The sequence below is a fragment of the Lutra lutra genome, chromosome 4 (genome assembly GCF_902655055.1).
Source record: "Lutra lutra chromosome 4, mLutLut1.2, whole genome shotgun sequence".
Taxonomy (NCBI): Eukaryota; Metazoa; Chordata; class Mammalia; order Carnivora; family Mustelidae; genus Lutra; species Lutra lutra.
The window spans coordinates 161,193,917-161,211,141 of NC_062281.1; the positions used below are offsets into that span (position 1 = coordinate 161,193,917).

General features: G+C 47.1%; 1 protein-coding gene across 2 annotated transcripts in view; it reads right to left on the reverse strand.

The window, feature by feature from the left end:
• RAD54L (RAD54 like) overlaps window positions 1-14,674 on the reverse strand; it is a 31,662-nt gene extending 16,988 nt beyond the window's left edge. Inside the window, exons 1-9 of one of the 2 annotated variants that reach the window (XM_047726063.1) lie at window positions 14,532-14,674; window positions 13,980-14,088; window positions 13,793-13,879; window positions 12,029-12,148; window positions 3,462-3,522; window positions 2,627-2,762; window positions 2,118-2,187; window positions 1,728-2,016; window positions 1,382-1,506 (exon numbers count right to left, since the gene is read on the reverse strand). In XM_047726063.1, coding sequence (XP_047582019.1) covers window positions 1,382-1,506; window positions 1,728-2,016; window positions 2,118-2,187; window positions 2,627-2,762; window positions 3,462-3,522; window positions 12,029-12,148; window positions 13,793-13,879; window positions 13,980-14,006 — 915 coding nt within the window. In that variant the 5' untranslated portion in view covers window positions 14,007-14,088; window positions 14,532-14,674. Of the gene's footprint in view, window positions 1-1,381; window positions 1,507-1,727; window positions 2,017-2,117; window positions 2,188-2,626; window positions 2,763-3,461; window positions 3,523-12,028; window positions 12,149-13,792; window positions 13,880-13,979 lie in introns of both variants that reach the window. The other variant, XM_047726062.1, reaches the window with a different exon arrangement.
• Between the last annotated feature and the right edge of the window lie 2,551 nt (window positions 14,675-17,225).

Below are 17,225 nucleotides of genomic sequence, written 5' to 3' on the forward strand. Positions count from 1 at the left end.
CAGAAAACAGGACGGAATGAAAAAGGTAAGAAACACTACAGAGCAGAAGAAAATCTAGATGGGCCAGGGCCCTGAGCTTTTTGGGTTATCACACATATAACCCACCTCAACCTGCTAAATCCTTTACTCCTACCAGAAGGAACAGCCCATCAAAGTGTCACAGGTTGGTACCCATGCCTGACAATGATGGACTCTTTATTAAGGACAAAAGCCCAACTGGGAAATAAATCATAACTAGCAAGGATGGCATCCCAAAAGTAACCCTTTCTTCTCTGCAACCTCCCAAAAGTCCCTCAGATACTGAGCTAATCTGTAGTTCCCATAGCACAGTCAAGCTTGCCAATCAGTTGACAAATGGGACCAAGACTTTCAGCCATCTCTGCACTAAAGCCCCAAGGGTGTGCAAAGTGGCCTTCACTCTTCCCAAGAGGTGCAAACAATGGTAGCAGCCTCAGGGTAGCCAAGCACCCTGAAAACCGGGAAAATTCTTTATACCGGGAAGTTCCCAGCTACCCTCATTCCTTTCTAGATAGTAGCATCTCTACCACCACTCACACATAGTGGTGGAAAAGGCTAACAGTAACCACTACCCCATTTTCCTTTGTCCCAGAGAGTCAACACAGACTACTCTAAGGTGTATGGACTGTCCACGCTGGGCTTTCCTACCTCTGTGTTTCTGTTCACTTGCATCCCCCCACACTACAACAAAAGAAGTCTTATGACAATTACCAGTCTAATGACATACTAGTGCTGTGATAAAAGCTTTCCTTTCTTCACCTCATTTACTCCTCACAATAATCCCATGAAACAAGTATGATTAACCCACTTTACTGACTCAGAAACAGAGGATCAGGTGCTTAAACAAACTTGTCCAAGATCATTTTACTGGTAAGTAGAAGAGCCAGAATTTGAATAAAAGTTTCTGACTCCAGAACCTATTCTGCTAAACACTGTACTGTGTCTCCCCAGCCATCCAAATCCCTCTCGTCCTTCAAAGTCTTTCCTTGGTCTAAGAATACTGTCTGGCAAGCAGCCCACAGTACCTCACCCTCCTTGCAGGTCTAAGCACTGCTTAATCCCTATTGGCAGGTTGGTGTCAAAGGCTCTCCCTCTCACTTGCATCCTCTAAGGCAACAAGTTCTGTCCTTAATATTCCCCAGTGACTGGGGCGCCTGGGTGGCTCAGTCAGTTGGGTGTCTTCCCTTCCCCGCCCCCCGACTCATCTCATTAATGCTCTCTTTCTCTCTTAAATGAATATATAAAATCTCAAAAAAAAAAAAAAAAAAATTCCCCAGTGACTGACACAGCCCTTGGATGGCAGTTCTTAGTGAGGAGATTTCAATACTTTCTTCTACCACCCAGACTGCTGAGAGTTAAGTACCTCATCACATATGACCAGTCCAACACTCCCTTTCTGGAGGACTCCAACATGAAGGCGGAACGTCTCGTAGGAAATGATGAGAATGGGAGAAGGCACTCGGGCTCCACGCTGGTTCATGAATACTTCTACAGCAGGAAACATATCAAGGGAAAAAATCTTAGACTATCTTTAAGAAAAAAAGTTTGACAGTTCTTTAATGTAGCCCGGAAAGGACTACTTCCACTATTTTGCATGGGAATTCTCTTCCACCCCCTCATTACCCTCAGCCTGCTGGCCATCAGGGCGCACACACACAAGAAAGGAGCGAGTTGTATGAAGAGCATGGCCAACTGTTAAGGCTCCATACCCAGCTTTTGGTCTATCTCTTCCTTAGAGCCTCCGTCAATGGCCAGAGGTTGGATCCTCCCTCCAAGCCATTTCCCAACTTCATTGTACCAGTTCTTCACTAGGCTGGAGGGTGACACCACCACTGCCTTGTCAATTTCTGGTTTGCACTCTGGACTCTGGCGCAAAAGTGTCCACATCAGTGTGATGCACTGCAGCGTCTTGCCCAGGCCCATCTCGTCAGCCATGATGCAGCCGTGGCTGCCTGGGATGCGCCGACTGGTGACACACTCCCACAGGAACTTCACTCCCTGGGGAATAACAGCACTCAGACCACTTTGGCATTCACACTGCTGCTGCCCTAGGGTGGCAGCCTCCAAGCCCATATGTCTTGCCCCCCAGCTCCCTTTACCTCTCTCTGATGAGGCCGCAAGACCTTACTGAGGACAGGATCAACAACCACATGGACAGGGAGTTTTTCCCTGAGGAAACACAGCAAAGAAAACATGGAGCTCAGACAAGTGCAAGGGTATGCCCCCAGGAAGTTGTGTCCTGCTGACCCAGAGGCCACAGAGGCAGATGCCTAGGAGGGCCTTTGTGGCCTGATAATCAAACCACAGCACATTTTGCTCCACGAGTTAGAAAGTGAGGAGAGGATTCCCTATGTCATCAATTCCTTCTGCTCCCCTGAACAAGCTTGGCAGGAAGGGTGAGGAATCTCCATCAACTAGACGTGCCCACAAGCTCTTCCCCACACCCTCTCCTTCTCTACCTACCCACTCTCTGGATGGTGGAGCAGCAGTCATGCCCACACTCTGAAAACATGCCAGTTCCAAAGGAAAAAAATCACACCAAAATGTCCTCTGCCCTTCCAGGTATGTGCACTTAACAGACCTACTCAAGAAATATCAATGTACATACTTGTCAAGCTTCAGCTGGTCATGGGCACTCAGTGGGGGAGGCTCGTACAAAACCAAGGCACCTTCTTCCAAGGGGTCATGGAGGGCCCGGCGGACCCCAGCCCTTTTGACGCCCAATGCCCGAAAGCCCAGAGGACCTAGAAACCAACAATCTGTCATCTAAGTATCTATATCAAAGAGATCAGCAGGCCCAGCTCAAAGGCCTATCCTTCACATAACCTTTCCCAAGCTTGCATATGACCTTCTCTCTTCCAGAACCTCTTCAAACCCAGCTGCATACTTCTATCTGACCATTATCCCAGTCTGCCTTAGATCAGGGTTCTTCCCATTTTACCTCTCCCATTTAACTATAAACTTCTGGAGGGCTAGGTCTTGTTCATCTCAAGTCAATCCTAGAAAGGTCTAGAACCCAAAGGGGCCCTTCAAGACACAGAGCTCTTGAGAGTTGGTCTCTTCCCTGCCCTGCCCCAGTTTAAGCACAATGTTATGTCCTACGCAGAGCCCAGGCTTCATGCAGTCTGAGTGAATTCGGTAACATCTCATTTCTAAGGTTGACTGTCAGAGGCCATCAGCCACCTGGGTTCACCAGGAGCTGCCCAAGCACTGCCATATCTCCCACAAAGTGAGGGGCCATTAGTCATGGCAGGCCTTGCTGAAGCTATCAAACACAGCCTTCATGCAGGCCCCTACAGTGTCATCCCACACACCGCCACCACTAGCCTGGCATCTTCAATTCCAAGGTAAGCATGTATTAACAAAAGCAGAGGTATTAAATTATTCAGACACATTCATACATGACTGATTAAAAAAAAAAATAGGAAAGTCTCCATTTTTACCTTGATAATTTGGAATGGGGATTTTAAAAGGCTTTGACAAAATGCTTCGAATAAAGGCTTCCTAAAAAGAAAGAGAAGAAACAGGGATTCAGGACGGATTAAAGATGTTATGGGATAATATTTTTTACAAATGCAGTCTAAAATGCCTATCTAGGGGCACCTGGGTGGCTTAGTGGGTTGAGCGTCTGACTCTTGGCTTCGGTCAGGTCTTGAGTTCCACATCGGGTTCCATGTTCAGTGGAGAATCTGCTCGAGATTCTCTCCCTCTCCCCCCACCACTCGCACACGCTTTCTCGCTTTCTAAAATAAATAAATCTCTTTTTTTCAAGATTTTATTTATTTATTTGACAGAGAGAGACAGCCAGAGAGGGAACACAAGCAGGGAGAGGGAGGGAGAAGCAGGATTCCCAAGCGGGGAGCCCCATGTGGAGCTCAATCCCAGGACCCCAGGACCATGACCTGAGCCGAAGGCAGATGCTTAACAACTGAGCCACCCAGCACCCCTAAAATAAATAAATCTTTAAAAAATATATTTAAAATAGCAACATGCCTATTTAACGATAATACACTCAGAGCATTATATTTTGATTACATCTTACTCAGATGCATCTAGAACATAAGGAGAGGTGCTCCATATTAGGTTATTAGGTTTTATACCACAGCTTTCACCTTTGAGGCTTTACATAAGATTCTACAAATACTCAGAGACAGCAGAGTGCCATTAGCAAGTGCCCAGCCTCAGTCGTCAGCCACAGGCTTAAACCTATTCCTTCACAAAATGCCACGCCAACAAGGACAATTAACTATTCCCTATGGTACAAAACCTTAAGAAGAAAGCATCATAAACTTACCCAAACCCAGTACTAACAGAGAACTCCAATATTTGGATTCAACCACTTACCTACAGGACTACATCTTCCCAAACATTGCTTCCCTCACATTGCTTCTGTCACATCAATGCTGCCTACTACATCTAATTTCCCCATCGGCCACCTTGAGAACTAACCAGATCTTCAAAAAGTAGTGGTAGTAGCACTAATAGTAACAGTATTAGTAAATAATATTAACAGCAATAAAAATGGCAACAGGAACGATGACTAACAGTGCACACGAGATGCAGAGCTAAGCGCTCACAAGATGCCTGCACTCGGGCTGCCATTGAATCCTCACCACCAGCACTCTGAGGTCCTGGTATCTCCATTTTCCAGATGGGCATATTGAGACTGAGTGGTTACGTCACTTTCCCAAGTCACAGGGCCATCATGACAGGTGCAGGACTTCCCTCATTCCAAGACCCCTACTTGTAACCAGTGGGCAGTACGGCCTCCTAATCCAATCTGTTTGATGATAGCCATATGGATTAGCCCAGAGTTAGCAGCTTCACATCAGAAGGCGTGAGAGAGGGAACAACATGAGAAAGAGGACATTAGCGGGCAAACAAATCACCAAAATAACCAAGTGGACAAGGGTGACAAGAAGCAAACATACATAGCTCCTAGAGAAGGGTGGCCTTGGTGCCTCCACCTCAGAGCCTACAGGAAGCCTCTGTGCCAACACCTCAGCCTGGAACCAGCACTGGGGGGTGGGGCTGGGCCAGAAGAGCAGCCATCGGGTTCACAGTGCCAGTTCCAGGGCGAACTCTGACAACTCCCAACACTCCCAACAAAGTCCTGGTCTTCAGGTCTATATATCCCTGAGCTCTCTGGGGAATTACAATGGCCTGTGAACAAAACAGGAGCTGAAGCCTGAGAAAATAAGAACAGAAACCCTAAAGGTAGTTTTAATGGGAATACATTAGTGGAAAAAGAAATAATGAAAAATACTCCCCTCGAGCAAAAAGGCAGTTTATGAGGGAAAAAAGCAAACCTGTCTTGCCCTGAAATTTTAACTTTTATTCTGACCCATTTCTATAAAGATTATAAATTTCTAGAAACTCAGTGTACTTTAAATAGGAAAAACATAATGAATATATTTGACAATCCACTGGAAGGTAGGAAAAAAAATGTGGAGAACTGAACTTCAACACACTAAACCACATGATGGGGGGATTTGGAGAAAGGCCCAAATTCTTTGTTTATTTGCATATTTCTTTATAGCTGAATAAAATCTTGTACTATTTTTAATTACCATGATTATTATAATTATGAATAGCAATGATAAGGAAAAACTTGTATATGAACAATGCTAACACAAAGCCATCCTTAAGTCAAGAGAAGAAAAGGATGGAGTGCGTGGGTGGCTGCTGGGTGAACATCTGACTCCTGATTTCAGCTCAGGTGGTGATCTCAGGATCTTGGGGTCAAGCCCCCAGCACCATATTGGGCTCCATACTCAGCACAGAGTCTGCTTCTCTCCCTCTGTCCTCCCCCAGCTTTCACAGGCATGCACTCTCCCTCTCATAAATAAATAAATGAGAGAGAGGGAAAGGAAGGAGATGGATTCTAATTTCCTTTCTAATTTGGCTTCAATTCTAAACCTGAAATATTATTTTCAGGTGTTTTTTGTTTTGTTTTAAGTAATCTCTACACCCAACATGGGGCTTGAACCTATAACCCTGAGATCAAGATTCTTATGCTCCACTGAGCCAGCCAGCTGCCCCCCCAAAACTAAAATATTACTTTCAAAATTGTCAATACAGAGGCTAGATTTGAGGTTCTGAGTAGCCAAGAATTTATGTTCCAGATTTAAAAAGCAAGACTTTGAACTGCAAGCTTGTGTTACCAGTGTGGGAGAATGTGAGCATCCCCGGCCAAAAACATGAGGACACAGCCTATAAGACATGCAGTGACCAGTCTCTGAGAATCTGGTCTGATAAAACTGGCAGAGGCAGGGGAGGGGGCATGCGCTCACTTTATTTTGTTACTGCAAATTTATACCATCCCTTCCTTCTGGTAGAAGAAGGTCAGAGCATCCTTCCTCCCCACCAAGGTCAAAGCTTCCCTCTTCCAGAGATTCACTCTATCAGTTCTGCCTGAACTCTCCTACATCTCAACCTTTCCCTCTCCACTAGCTCTCTCTCACCAGCATTTAAAACATACTTAACGGGGCGCCTGGGTGGCTCAGTGGGTTAAGCCGCTGCCTTCGGCTCAGGTCATGATCTCAGGGTCCTGGGATCGAGCCCCGCATCGGGCTCTCTGCTCCGCAGGGAGCCTGCTTCCTCCTTTCTCTCTGCCTGCTTGTGATCTCTCTCTGTCAAATAAATAAATAAAATCTTTAAAAAAAAAAAAAAAAACATACTTAACTATTTTAAAAACAAAAATTCCTTTGGGGCGCCTGGGTAGCTCAGTGAGTTAAGTGTCTGACTCTTGATTTCAGTTCAGATCATGACTCTCAGGGTCCTGGGATCAAGCGCTATGTGTGTGTATCGGGGGCTGGGTGGGGGGTCCTATGCTCAGCGGGGAGTCTGCATGAGATTCTCTCTCCCTCTCTACCCCCCACCCCATGCACACTCTCTAAAATAAATTTGAAAAAAAATTCCTTTGACCTCTTATCTCTTCCCCTTCAAACTTCTAGAGTGTCTGTCTCCCCTTTCTAATCTTCCACTCCTCTGAAACGACTCTAGCCAAAATCACCAATGGCCTACATGACCTTAATTCCAGTGGACATGTTTCTATCCTTATCTGGCTAGACAGAGCTGGCCACTCTTTCCTCTCAAATATTCTCTGCCTTCGACTACCATGACGCCACTTTCCAACTATTCCGCCTCTTTAGGACCTCATGCTCAGTCCTCTGAGGAGCTCTTCTTTCTCTGCTTAACTCCCTTAAAGGTAAGTGTTCCTCAGGGCTCAGGGTTGCACCTCAGTTCCTCTAACTACGCTCACTGACACTCCAATACACTTTGGAGGGGTCAAATATCATCTCTATGCTAAGGAGCCCAAATATATTTCCAGCCCCTACTTCCCTCCTAGGCTCCACACCTACCGTATTTGCAACCATCCCCAAGCCCAGTCCTACAGGACTGCAGACTCATCACCCTTAAGGCTAAGTGCTCTCATCTCCAGGGCTGCATATATGATTTTGGTGGGCCTGAGGCACTTTTGTCTTTAGGGTCCCCTCTATCTAGAACATTGCCCACTCTCTCCATCTGACTGACTCCCCCTATCCTTGAGGACTCAACCTAATCGGCATGTTCACCAACCTCCAGACTGTTAGACCCGCTTTTGTATACTCGCACTGCACTTACATTTATGACATAACTTACATAAGACATCTTGAATGAATCCTAAATAAAGAGTCGCATAGAATCACACACCTTTTTTTTTTTTTTAAAGATTTATTTATTTATTTGTGAGAGAGAGAACACAAACAGGGGGAGAGGCAGAGGGACAGGGAGAAGCAGGCTCCCCGCTGAGCACAGCCTGATACGGGCCTCGATCCCAGGACCCTCGGATCGTGACCTGAGCCAAAGGCAGACGCTTAACAACTGAGCCACCCAGGTGCCCTTACACACTTTTTTAAAAAAGATTTATTTGGGGGCGCCTGGGTGGCTCGGTGGGTTGAGCCGCTGCCTTTGGCTCAGGTCATGATCCCAGGTCCTGGGTTCAAGCCCCACATCGGGCTTTCTGCTCAGCAGGGAGCCTGCTTCCTCCTCTCTCTCTCTGCCTGCCTCTCTGCCTACTTGTGATTTCTCTCTGTCAAATAAATAAATAAAATCTTTAAAAAAAAAAAAAAAAAAAGATTTATTTGAGGGGCCCTTGAGTGACTCAGTGGGTTAAAGCCTCTGCCTTCGGCTCAGTTCATGATCCCAGGGTCCTGGGACTGAGTCCCACATCAGGCTCTCTGCTCGGCCGGGAGCCTGCTTCCCCTCTCTCTCTCTGCCTGCCTCCCTGCCTACTTGGGATCTCTGTCTGTCAAATAAATAAATAAATAAAATCTTTTTAAAAAAATTATTTGAGAGCTAGAGCATATGTGCAGGGGGAGGGGCAGACAGAGAATGAATCTCAAACAGACTCTTCATTGAGCTCAGAGATTGATCTCACCACCCTGAGATCATGACCTGAGCCTAAACCAAGAGTTAGACACTTAACAGACTAGCCACCCAGGTGTCCATTTTTTAAGGCTCAGTAAACAATTAAACAGTGTATTCCTTAGTGAATTATGCATATATAGTTCAACTTCAAAAAATGGATGATGAAGATAATTCAGGACAGTGGTTACCTGTCAAGATGGGAAAAGGGATTATAACCTCTGTGATGTTCTAGTGCAGGATGGTGGGTTCACGGGTGTTTATTCTGTGTTTTCTATCTCATATGTTATATACATATTCCTTTGTATTTATCAAGTATTATGTAAAAATGTTTTAAAATGTTTGGTAAGGGCCGCTTGCCTGCCTCAGTGGGTTTAGCATCTGCCTTCAGAACAGGTCATGATCCTGGGGTTCTGGGATCAAGCCACACTGGGCTCCCTGCTCAGCAGTAAGCCTGCTTCTCCTTCTGACTGCAAACTCCCCCTGCTTATGTGTGCACTCTCTTGCACACTGCTGAATAAACAAATCTTAAAAAAAAAAAATTACAGGGATGCCTGTGTGGCTCAGTGGGTTAAGCTTCTGCCTTCGGCTCAGGTCATGATCTCAGGGTCCTGGGATTGAGCCCTGCATCAGGCTTTCTGCTCAGCGAGGAGCCTGCTTCCCCAACTCTCTGCCTGCCTCTCTGACTACTTGTGAGCTCTCTCTCTCCCTCTCTGTCAAATCAATCAATAAATAAAAATCTTAAAAAATAGATAAATAGGGGCGCCTGGGTGGCTCAGTGGGTTAAAGCCTCTGCCTTCAGCTCAGGTCATGATCTCAGGGTCCTGGGATGGAGCCCCACATTGAGCTCTCTGCTCAGCAGGGAGCCTGCTTCCTCCTCTCTCTCGGCCTGCCTCTCTACCTGTTTGTGATCTCTGTCTGTCAAATAAATAAATATTTTTTAAAAATAAATAAAAATGAAAATAATAACTAAAAAGTACATTTTAGGGGCACCTGGGTGGCTCAGTGGGTTAAAGCCTCTGCCTTCAGCTCAGGTCATGATCTCAGGGTCCTGGGATAGAGCCCTGCATCAGGCTCTCTGCTCAGCAAGGAGCCTGCTTCCCTCTCTCTCTCTCTGCCTGCCTCTCTGCCTACTTGGGATCTCTGTCTGTCAAATAAACAAAATCTTTTTAAAAAAAAGTAAATTTTAAATAAGCAAATAAATAAACAAAATGTTTGCTGAATGCACATATAACTAATGCCCATTACATATTCCTATCACCTTACTGCCATTTTTCCTTCAAAATGTCCCTGTAAAATAAAAACATGACTCCTGTGTCTCCCTAACTCTGCCATGGTACTTGACACCAGATGTGTGGCGTTTCCACACACAAGCAATTATTGAGCACCACCTGCGTATCCTACAACTTAATTCTAACATTACCTACCTGAAGATAGCATCAGATGACACAGGTTAGGGGCTCAGTCCATGGGACTGCCTCCCCCCGACCACTTCAGACGTCAATCCCAAATCCAGGTTGCTCCCTGTGCTTGGGACCAACAGGCTATAAATTGGAGGGTCCCAACCCCCTCCTGGGATTCAATTAATTTTCTAGAGCAGCTCAACAGAACTCAGGAAAGGTTTACTTACTAGATTACCAATTTATCACAAAGGCTTTATACTAAAGGATATGTAGAGCCAGATGAAGAGATATATAGAGCGAGGTCTAGAAGAGTCCTGAGCACAGGAGAGTCTGTCCCTGTGGAGTTTGGGGTATGCCTCTTCCTCGTGGATGAATTCTTGTTCACCAGCTCAAAAGCTCTCCAAACCCTGACCTTTTGGAGTTTTATGGAGGTTTCAATACATAGGCACAATTGATTAAACACTGGCCCCTGGTAGGTTGGTTCCCCTGGCAACCAGCCACCAAGGTTAGTTGCTTTACAAATGAATCTCATTAACATAAACTCAGGTGTGGTTAAAAGGGGTTTTTAATAAATAGTAAAAGACACCTTTACAGGGCGCCTGGGTGGCTCAGTGGGTTGGGGCCTCTGCCTTCAGCTACGGTCATGATCCCACGGTCCTGGGATCTAGCCCCGCATCAGGCTCTCTGCTCAGCAGGGAGGCTGCTTCCTCCTCTCTCTCTGCCTGCCTCTCGCCTACTTGTGATCTCTGTCAAGTAAATGAATAAAATCTTTAAAAAAAAAAAAAGACACCTTTACTGCTTTATCACTTAAGGAGTTCCAAAGGTGGGGCACCTGGGTAGCTCAGTTAGTTAAGTGGTCGGTCTTGCACTCAGGTCATGATCCAGCTTTAAAAAGCAAGAATTTGGAGGCACCTGGGTGGCTCAGTGGGTTAAAGCCTCTGCCTTCGGCTCAGATCATGGTCTACAGGGTCCTGGGATCGAGCCCCGCATCGGGCTCTCTGCTCAGCGGGGAGCTTGCTTCCCTCTCTCTCTCTGCCTGCTTGTGATCTCTGTCAAATAAATAAATCAAATCTTAAAAAAAAAAAAAAAAGCAAGAATTTGAACTACAAGCTTGCGCAACTAGTGTGGGAGAATGTGAGCATCCCTGGCTAAAAACATGAGGACACAGCCTACAAGACTTGCAATGACCAGCCTCCAGGAATCTGGTCTGATAAAACTGGCAGAGGCAGGGGAGAGAGCATGCTCTCACTTTCTTTATTTAGTTACTGCAAATTCATACCATCCCTTCCTTCTGACAGAAGAGGGAGAGCATCCCTCCTCCCCACCAAGGTCAAAGCTTCCCTCTTCCAGAGATTCCCTATCAGTAAATTCTTAGGAGCGCCTGGGTGGCTCAGTTAAGCATCTGCCTTCAGCTCAGGTCATTCCAGGGTCCTGGGATAGAGCTCTGCATTGCCCTGCATGGGGCTGCCTGCTCAGCAGGGAGCCTGCTTCTCTCTACCCCTCCCCCTAGCTCGTTTGCGCACACAGGCTCTCACTCTCAAATAAAATCTTTTAAAAACACACACACCAAAAAAAAGAAAGAAAGAAAGAAAATTCCAAAGGTTTTTGGGGCTCAGTGTCAGAGCTCAATACCACTGTCCTCAGAAAGTTTGGTGGAAAAAGCTTTGGTGAAGCTAAGCAGAGGTGACTACTCTGTGATTTTGGGCAAACTACTTAACCCCTTGGAGACTCAGCTTTCACATCTTAAAAAAATGAGTTGCAGGAGATAACGCATAGAACATGCTGTAGGATTACACTGGATTTTACTAGAGGAAACATGTGGAAGCTGTAGGACTTTGATACTTCTTAAAGCCATATGCTAAGTGAGAGACCGAACTGGCATAAGGGTCCTGGTTCCAACACCCTACCGCAGCCTTCCCTTTCCTATACCCTCATGTCCTCAGGAATCTGAGCAACCTGAGATCCAGTGCCCAAATAACTATAAACAACAGAGACTCCAAGCCGGATACACATCCTGAAGGAAAGAGGCCAGGCCCTTAAGGCTGAAGGCAGACCCCAAGCCTTCACCAAAGTCTGACCACTGGCTACTCTGTAGAGCACTGAGGGAGTCTTCAGCAGGAGAAGCCTCCCTAGACAAAACAAGAAAGGTGCCTCCATAGGGCACACACATTCACCAGCAGGGTGCAATTCTGACTTACGTGTTGACTACTATCCAGACAGGGTGGTCGACTGGTTAGTTGAATCAAAGGTTTCCGAAAAGGAGACAGGAAACACTCCTGGCTCTGAGTCCCACTGCTGGATTTCCGTTTCTTGGGAGTCTAGAAGAGTATTGGGGAAAGTGAGTCAAGTCTGGAAGACCAGAGTTCGCCACAATGGCAACTAACATTTAAAATGCTTATTAAGGGGGCGCCTGGGTGGCTCAGTGGGTTAAGCCTCTGCCTTTGGCTCAGGTCATGACCTCAGGGTCCTGGAATTGAGCCCCATGTCAGGCTCTCTGCTCAGCGGGGAGCCTGCTTCCCCCTCTCTCTCTGCCTGCCTCTCTGCCTGCTTGTGATCTCTCTGTCAAATAAATAAATTAAAAAATCTTTAAAAAAAATAAAAATAGGGGCACCTGGGTGGCTCAGTGGGTTAAGCCGCTGCCTTCGGCTCAGGTCATGATCTCAGAGTCCTGGGATCGAGCCCCTCATTGGGCTCTCTGCTCAGCGGGGAGCCTGCTTCCTCCTCTCTCTCTGCCTGCCTCTCTGCCTGCTTGTGACCTCTCTGTCGAATAAATAAATAAAATCTTTAAAAATAAATAAATAAATAAAAATAAAATGCTTATTAAATGCCAGGCACTGTGGTAAACTCTTCACATATATTATTGTGCATCATCTTCACAGCAGTCCTATGATAAACGTTTATTATTATACTTATTTAGCAGGTGAGAAAACTAGAAGCTAATGAGGTTAGAGACCTTGTCTGATCTGAAGAGAGGCACTGGATGAGGGGAATAAAGTGAGCCACACCATGGCAGGGAGGTCACTAGCACTGAAACCATTTTCAGGAGCAAAGAGCACCATTTATGACCCAGCTGCACCAAGTGCTGCCCCAAGTTCAAGTCTGAGAGCCTTGTAAGTAGCAAGAGGCAGCCTTGTCCCTCACAGGAAGAGGAACCCCCGACATACCAGCAGCATTGCAACTATAGAGCAAGACCCCACGGAACCACAGGCAAGCTTGGAGCAGCTTGCCAAGGTATTTGAAGTGTCAGTGATCCTACAAGAAACACCTGAAGCACCAGCCCCTTTGCCTCTCAAATACAGCCCCTGCCCAAAATTGCCTTCCAGACCTTTAGTGAATCCCTTCCTCCAAAGTTCCAGTGCCCAAGCCCTTACTTCTTGAACTGCTCTCTTTTAAGTATATGCTTTACTATCCTACTGGTTTTTGTATACATAGGTCCTACCCACAGTCAGCCCCAGAAGGCCTCAAAAGCAGGGAACAGAGCACAGGATGCAATCAAAGTCAAACATACTGCACTTGAGTATGAGCAGGGACTAGAAGGGCATCCCTCCTCTAATTTAGAGCTCAGGGCCCTAAGGCAGGCCCTACATACTCTACTGTTTTGTCATACTGGGCAAAGGACCAAGAGCAAAAGAACAGGCAGCTAGTTGCTATTGGGGAGCCATTTTTTTCCCCAAGGGAGCCAAAAGGCCCGACCCAATCCGCTCTTTTACTTTGGAATATGCTTCTCTACCAGAAAAATTAAGGCTATATTAACTTCTAGTAGGCACCTTGAGGACAAAGTTTTTGGTCTTATCTTGTTCAATACCTGACACATAGTAAGCACTAAGTAAAAGTTTACTGAGAGTTTTCTGGAAGTGACCAGGTTCATTCCATATAACCCCAGAAACCAAGTCCAAGACTCCCTTCTGCCCAAACAGTCCTCCACCCGACCTGTCCCTTCCCCTGGAGGGCAGGGTACTCACCACTGTCCCAGGCTGCCAGTCTTCATCATCACCAGATCTGCCTTCTGGTTTTCTCTTGGCCAGCTGGCTAGGAGCTAAGCTCTTCCTCTGTAAGGGGAAAATGGAAACAGCACTTCCAGAGACCCCACTGCCTGAACCCAAAGGCCGAGACACAAGGCTACCCGGTCTCCCTTAGGCCCATACTTACCATCCTGGGCTCAGGAGCATAAAACATCAAGTATCCATCAGCCAAAGATCAAAGGAACCCAGCAGTTGAGAACGCAGAACGACTGTTGCTGTATTATTGAAAGCATGGGCTAATTAAAGAGGGAGGATGGATGGAGAGAATCCTGCTAGAGGCTGGAGTTTGGGCCCAAACTGTGAGAGTGTTGGTCGCCAGTTAGTCGAGGCCGAAGAGCAGGCCAAAGAGGAAGTAGCCAAGCAAAGGTGGGTAAAGCTCTGGGATGGGGGAGGGGGCGGGGGAGAGGAAGATGGGAGTACCAAACTGGGTAGAGTGGAGTCGGGATAATGGTCCCAGGTGGACGTGAAGGCAAGGGGTAGTTGCGGCTGGAGGGTGGGGAAGAAATCACAGGCCAGGGGAGAGGGGTCGGGGTGAAAATCCCAGTCGTGGGGAGGGGAGACGCCCAATCCGAAGGGGTTTTTCCCGGGTCTGGAGCGCGGAAGCCAGGCCCGGACGCGGGGAGGTCGAGCAGGGGTCCAGGTAGGACAAGTAAAACACCCAGGCTTGGGAGAAGAATACCAGGAAGAGCTGGAAAGAACAGCAGAAGTGAATCCCAGCCCTAGCACTCCAGCTTCAGCCTTCCTCTTCCCAAAACGCGCGTTAACAGCCGCCAGGAGTCTCCGGACCCGCCAGGCCCAGTGAATCGAACCTCCCGCGGTGCTGCCGCCCGCACCGCCCATTGGCTGCGTTCGATGCGTTCGGCGCTCGCGACCCCAGGAAGGGGGCGGGCCTAGTGCTCCAGTCACTGCGGAGCCGGGGCGCCGAAGTAGCTGCTAAACGGACCTGCTAGGAGGTGGGACTTAGGAGGATGGGCGGGGCCAACAGTGACGGAGCGGTTGGGCGAGGTGGGCGGGGCAAGCCGGGCAGACGCGCTACTGAAGTGATATTTGCTTCCGACTGGGCGGTGGAGGAGTTGCGGCCAGTCTGCCGAAGCTTAGGGATTATGAAACACCGCACGTGTCTGCACTTCCCCTGTGCTGGGGCTAGAACTGTGATGCAGGGTCGGAGTCAGATCTCATCCACCCGGAGGGTGGCAGGAGTCTTTGGCCCCGGCTACCTACCACCAGGACTGCTCTGGCAGTGACAGCGCCCTCTGGGGACGTGATTCTTTGATCCGGGACTTCTTTTTTTTTTTTTTTTTTTTTTTTAAGATTTTATTTATTTATTTGAGAGAGAGAGAGACAGTGAGAGAGAGCATGAGCGAGGAGAAGGTCAGAGGGAGAAGCAGACTCCCCATGGAGCTGGGAGCCCGATGCGGGACTCGATCCCAGCACTCCGGGATCATGACCTGAGCCAAAGGCAGTCGTCCAACCAACTGAGCCACCCAGGCGTCCCTGATCCGGGACTTCTTGAAGAAAGCTGCGTTTCTTAGGCAAAATCATGTTGGCGGAAGTGTGATTCTTGGAATGGAGACAATGACTCAATCTCTCAACACTTCGCTTTTTTCATATCTAAAATGTACATTCTAGGGACGCCTGGGTGGTGCAGTTAAGCCTCTGACTCCGATGGTGATCTCAGCCTCTGTGCTCAGCATGGAATTTACTTAAGACTCTCTCCCTCTGTCCCTCACCCCCTCCCTCCTTCTCTCTCTCTCTCTCTCTTTCTCCCTTTCTAAAATAAATAGGGGCGCCTGGGTGGCTCAGTTGGTTGAGTGTCTACCTTCAGCTCAGGTCTTGATCCCGGGGTCCTGGGATTGAGGCTCACATCGGGTCCTTGCTGGCCGTGGCGGCCGGGGAGCCCGTTTCTCCCTCTCCCTCGGCCGGCCTGCCTGCCTGCTGTTCCCTTTATTTGTGCTCTCTTTCTCTCTCTCACTATCTCTTTGTCAAATAAATAAGCAAAATCTTTAAAAAGTAAAAATAAAATATAAATAAAGTACTCAGGACAGCGCCAGGCGCAACCTAGGTGCTTACTAAGAGTAAGTGTCAGGGGCGCCTGGGTGGCTCAGTGGGTTAAAGCCTCTGCCTTTGGCTCAGGTCATGATCCCAGAGTGCTGGGATCGATCCCGGCGTCGGGCTCTCTGCCCGACAGGGAAGCCTGCTTCCCTTCCTCTCTCTCTGCCTGCCTCTACCTACTTGTGATCTCTGTCTGTCAAATAAATGAATGAAAACCTTTAAAAAATAGTAATAATAATAGTGTCTATAAAACATTTACTACCAAGTGCTTCCAAGCTTCTGAGATACAATAATTTATTTAGTACTCACAACTATGAGGTATGTTTATTCTTGTCCCCATTTTATAGATGAAGAAGCAGGCTCAGAGAAACCAGTAACGTGTCTAGAGTCACACCTACTGTATGGCTCCAGGGTCACTGTTCTTAGCCACCTTGCTAAGGAGGGTCAGAGCCAGATTTGGTGGGGCCTGAACCTTTTGTTAAGTACTTGTTGGAACCCTCTAAAATTAGGTGCACATAGGGGCGCCTGGGTGGCTCAATGGGTTAAAGCCTCTGCCTTCGGCTGAGGTCATGATCCCAGGGCCCTGGAATCGTGCCCCATGTCAGCCTCTCTGCTCTGCAGAGAGCCAGCTTCCTCCTCTCTCTCTCCCTGCCTGCCTCTCTGACTACTTGTGATCTCTGTCTGTCAAATAAATAAAATCTTAAAAATAAAATAAAATAAAATAAAATAAAAAATAAAAAATAAAATAAAATAAAATGCACATATTAATATTAGGTTAGAAATGAGGAAAAGAGTACCCAATTATGGAATCTTGGAAGTTTAGGTGCCTTTGCTCTGAAATTTCTCTAGGCAATTGATTAGAAATGCTTCGCGGTACAGTCTGGTTTCTCCCCAGTTAGAACACTGATTACAAATCTCTAGTAACTTTCAGCACTCCCAGGGTTTATGCGGGTGGGCCCTGACTTACCCTCAGCTTCCTGGTACATAAACCTGCCTCCGATGCTAGCTATTATTATTTGGGTGGTGGAGAATAAATAATGTTTTATTTACTGATCTTTTTAAAGATTTTGTTCATTTATTTATTTTTGAGAGATAATGGTGGAGGAGGGGCAGAGGGAGAGAATCCCAAGCTGACTCCCTGCCCAGTGCTAAACCTGATGCTGGCTCCATCTCACAACCCTGAGATCATGACCTGAGCCAAAACCAAAAGTTGAACATTCAACCGACTGAGCCATCCAGATGCCCCACTTACTGATCTTTTTTATTTTTCTAAAGATTTTTATTTATTTATTTGACAGTAAGAGACACAGAGAGGAAACAC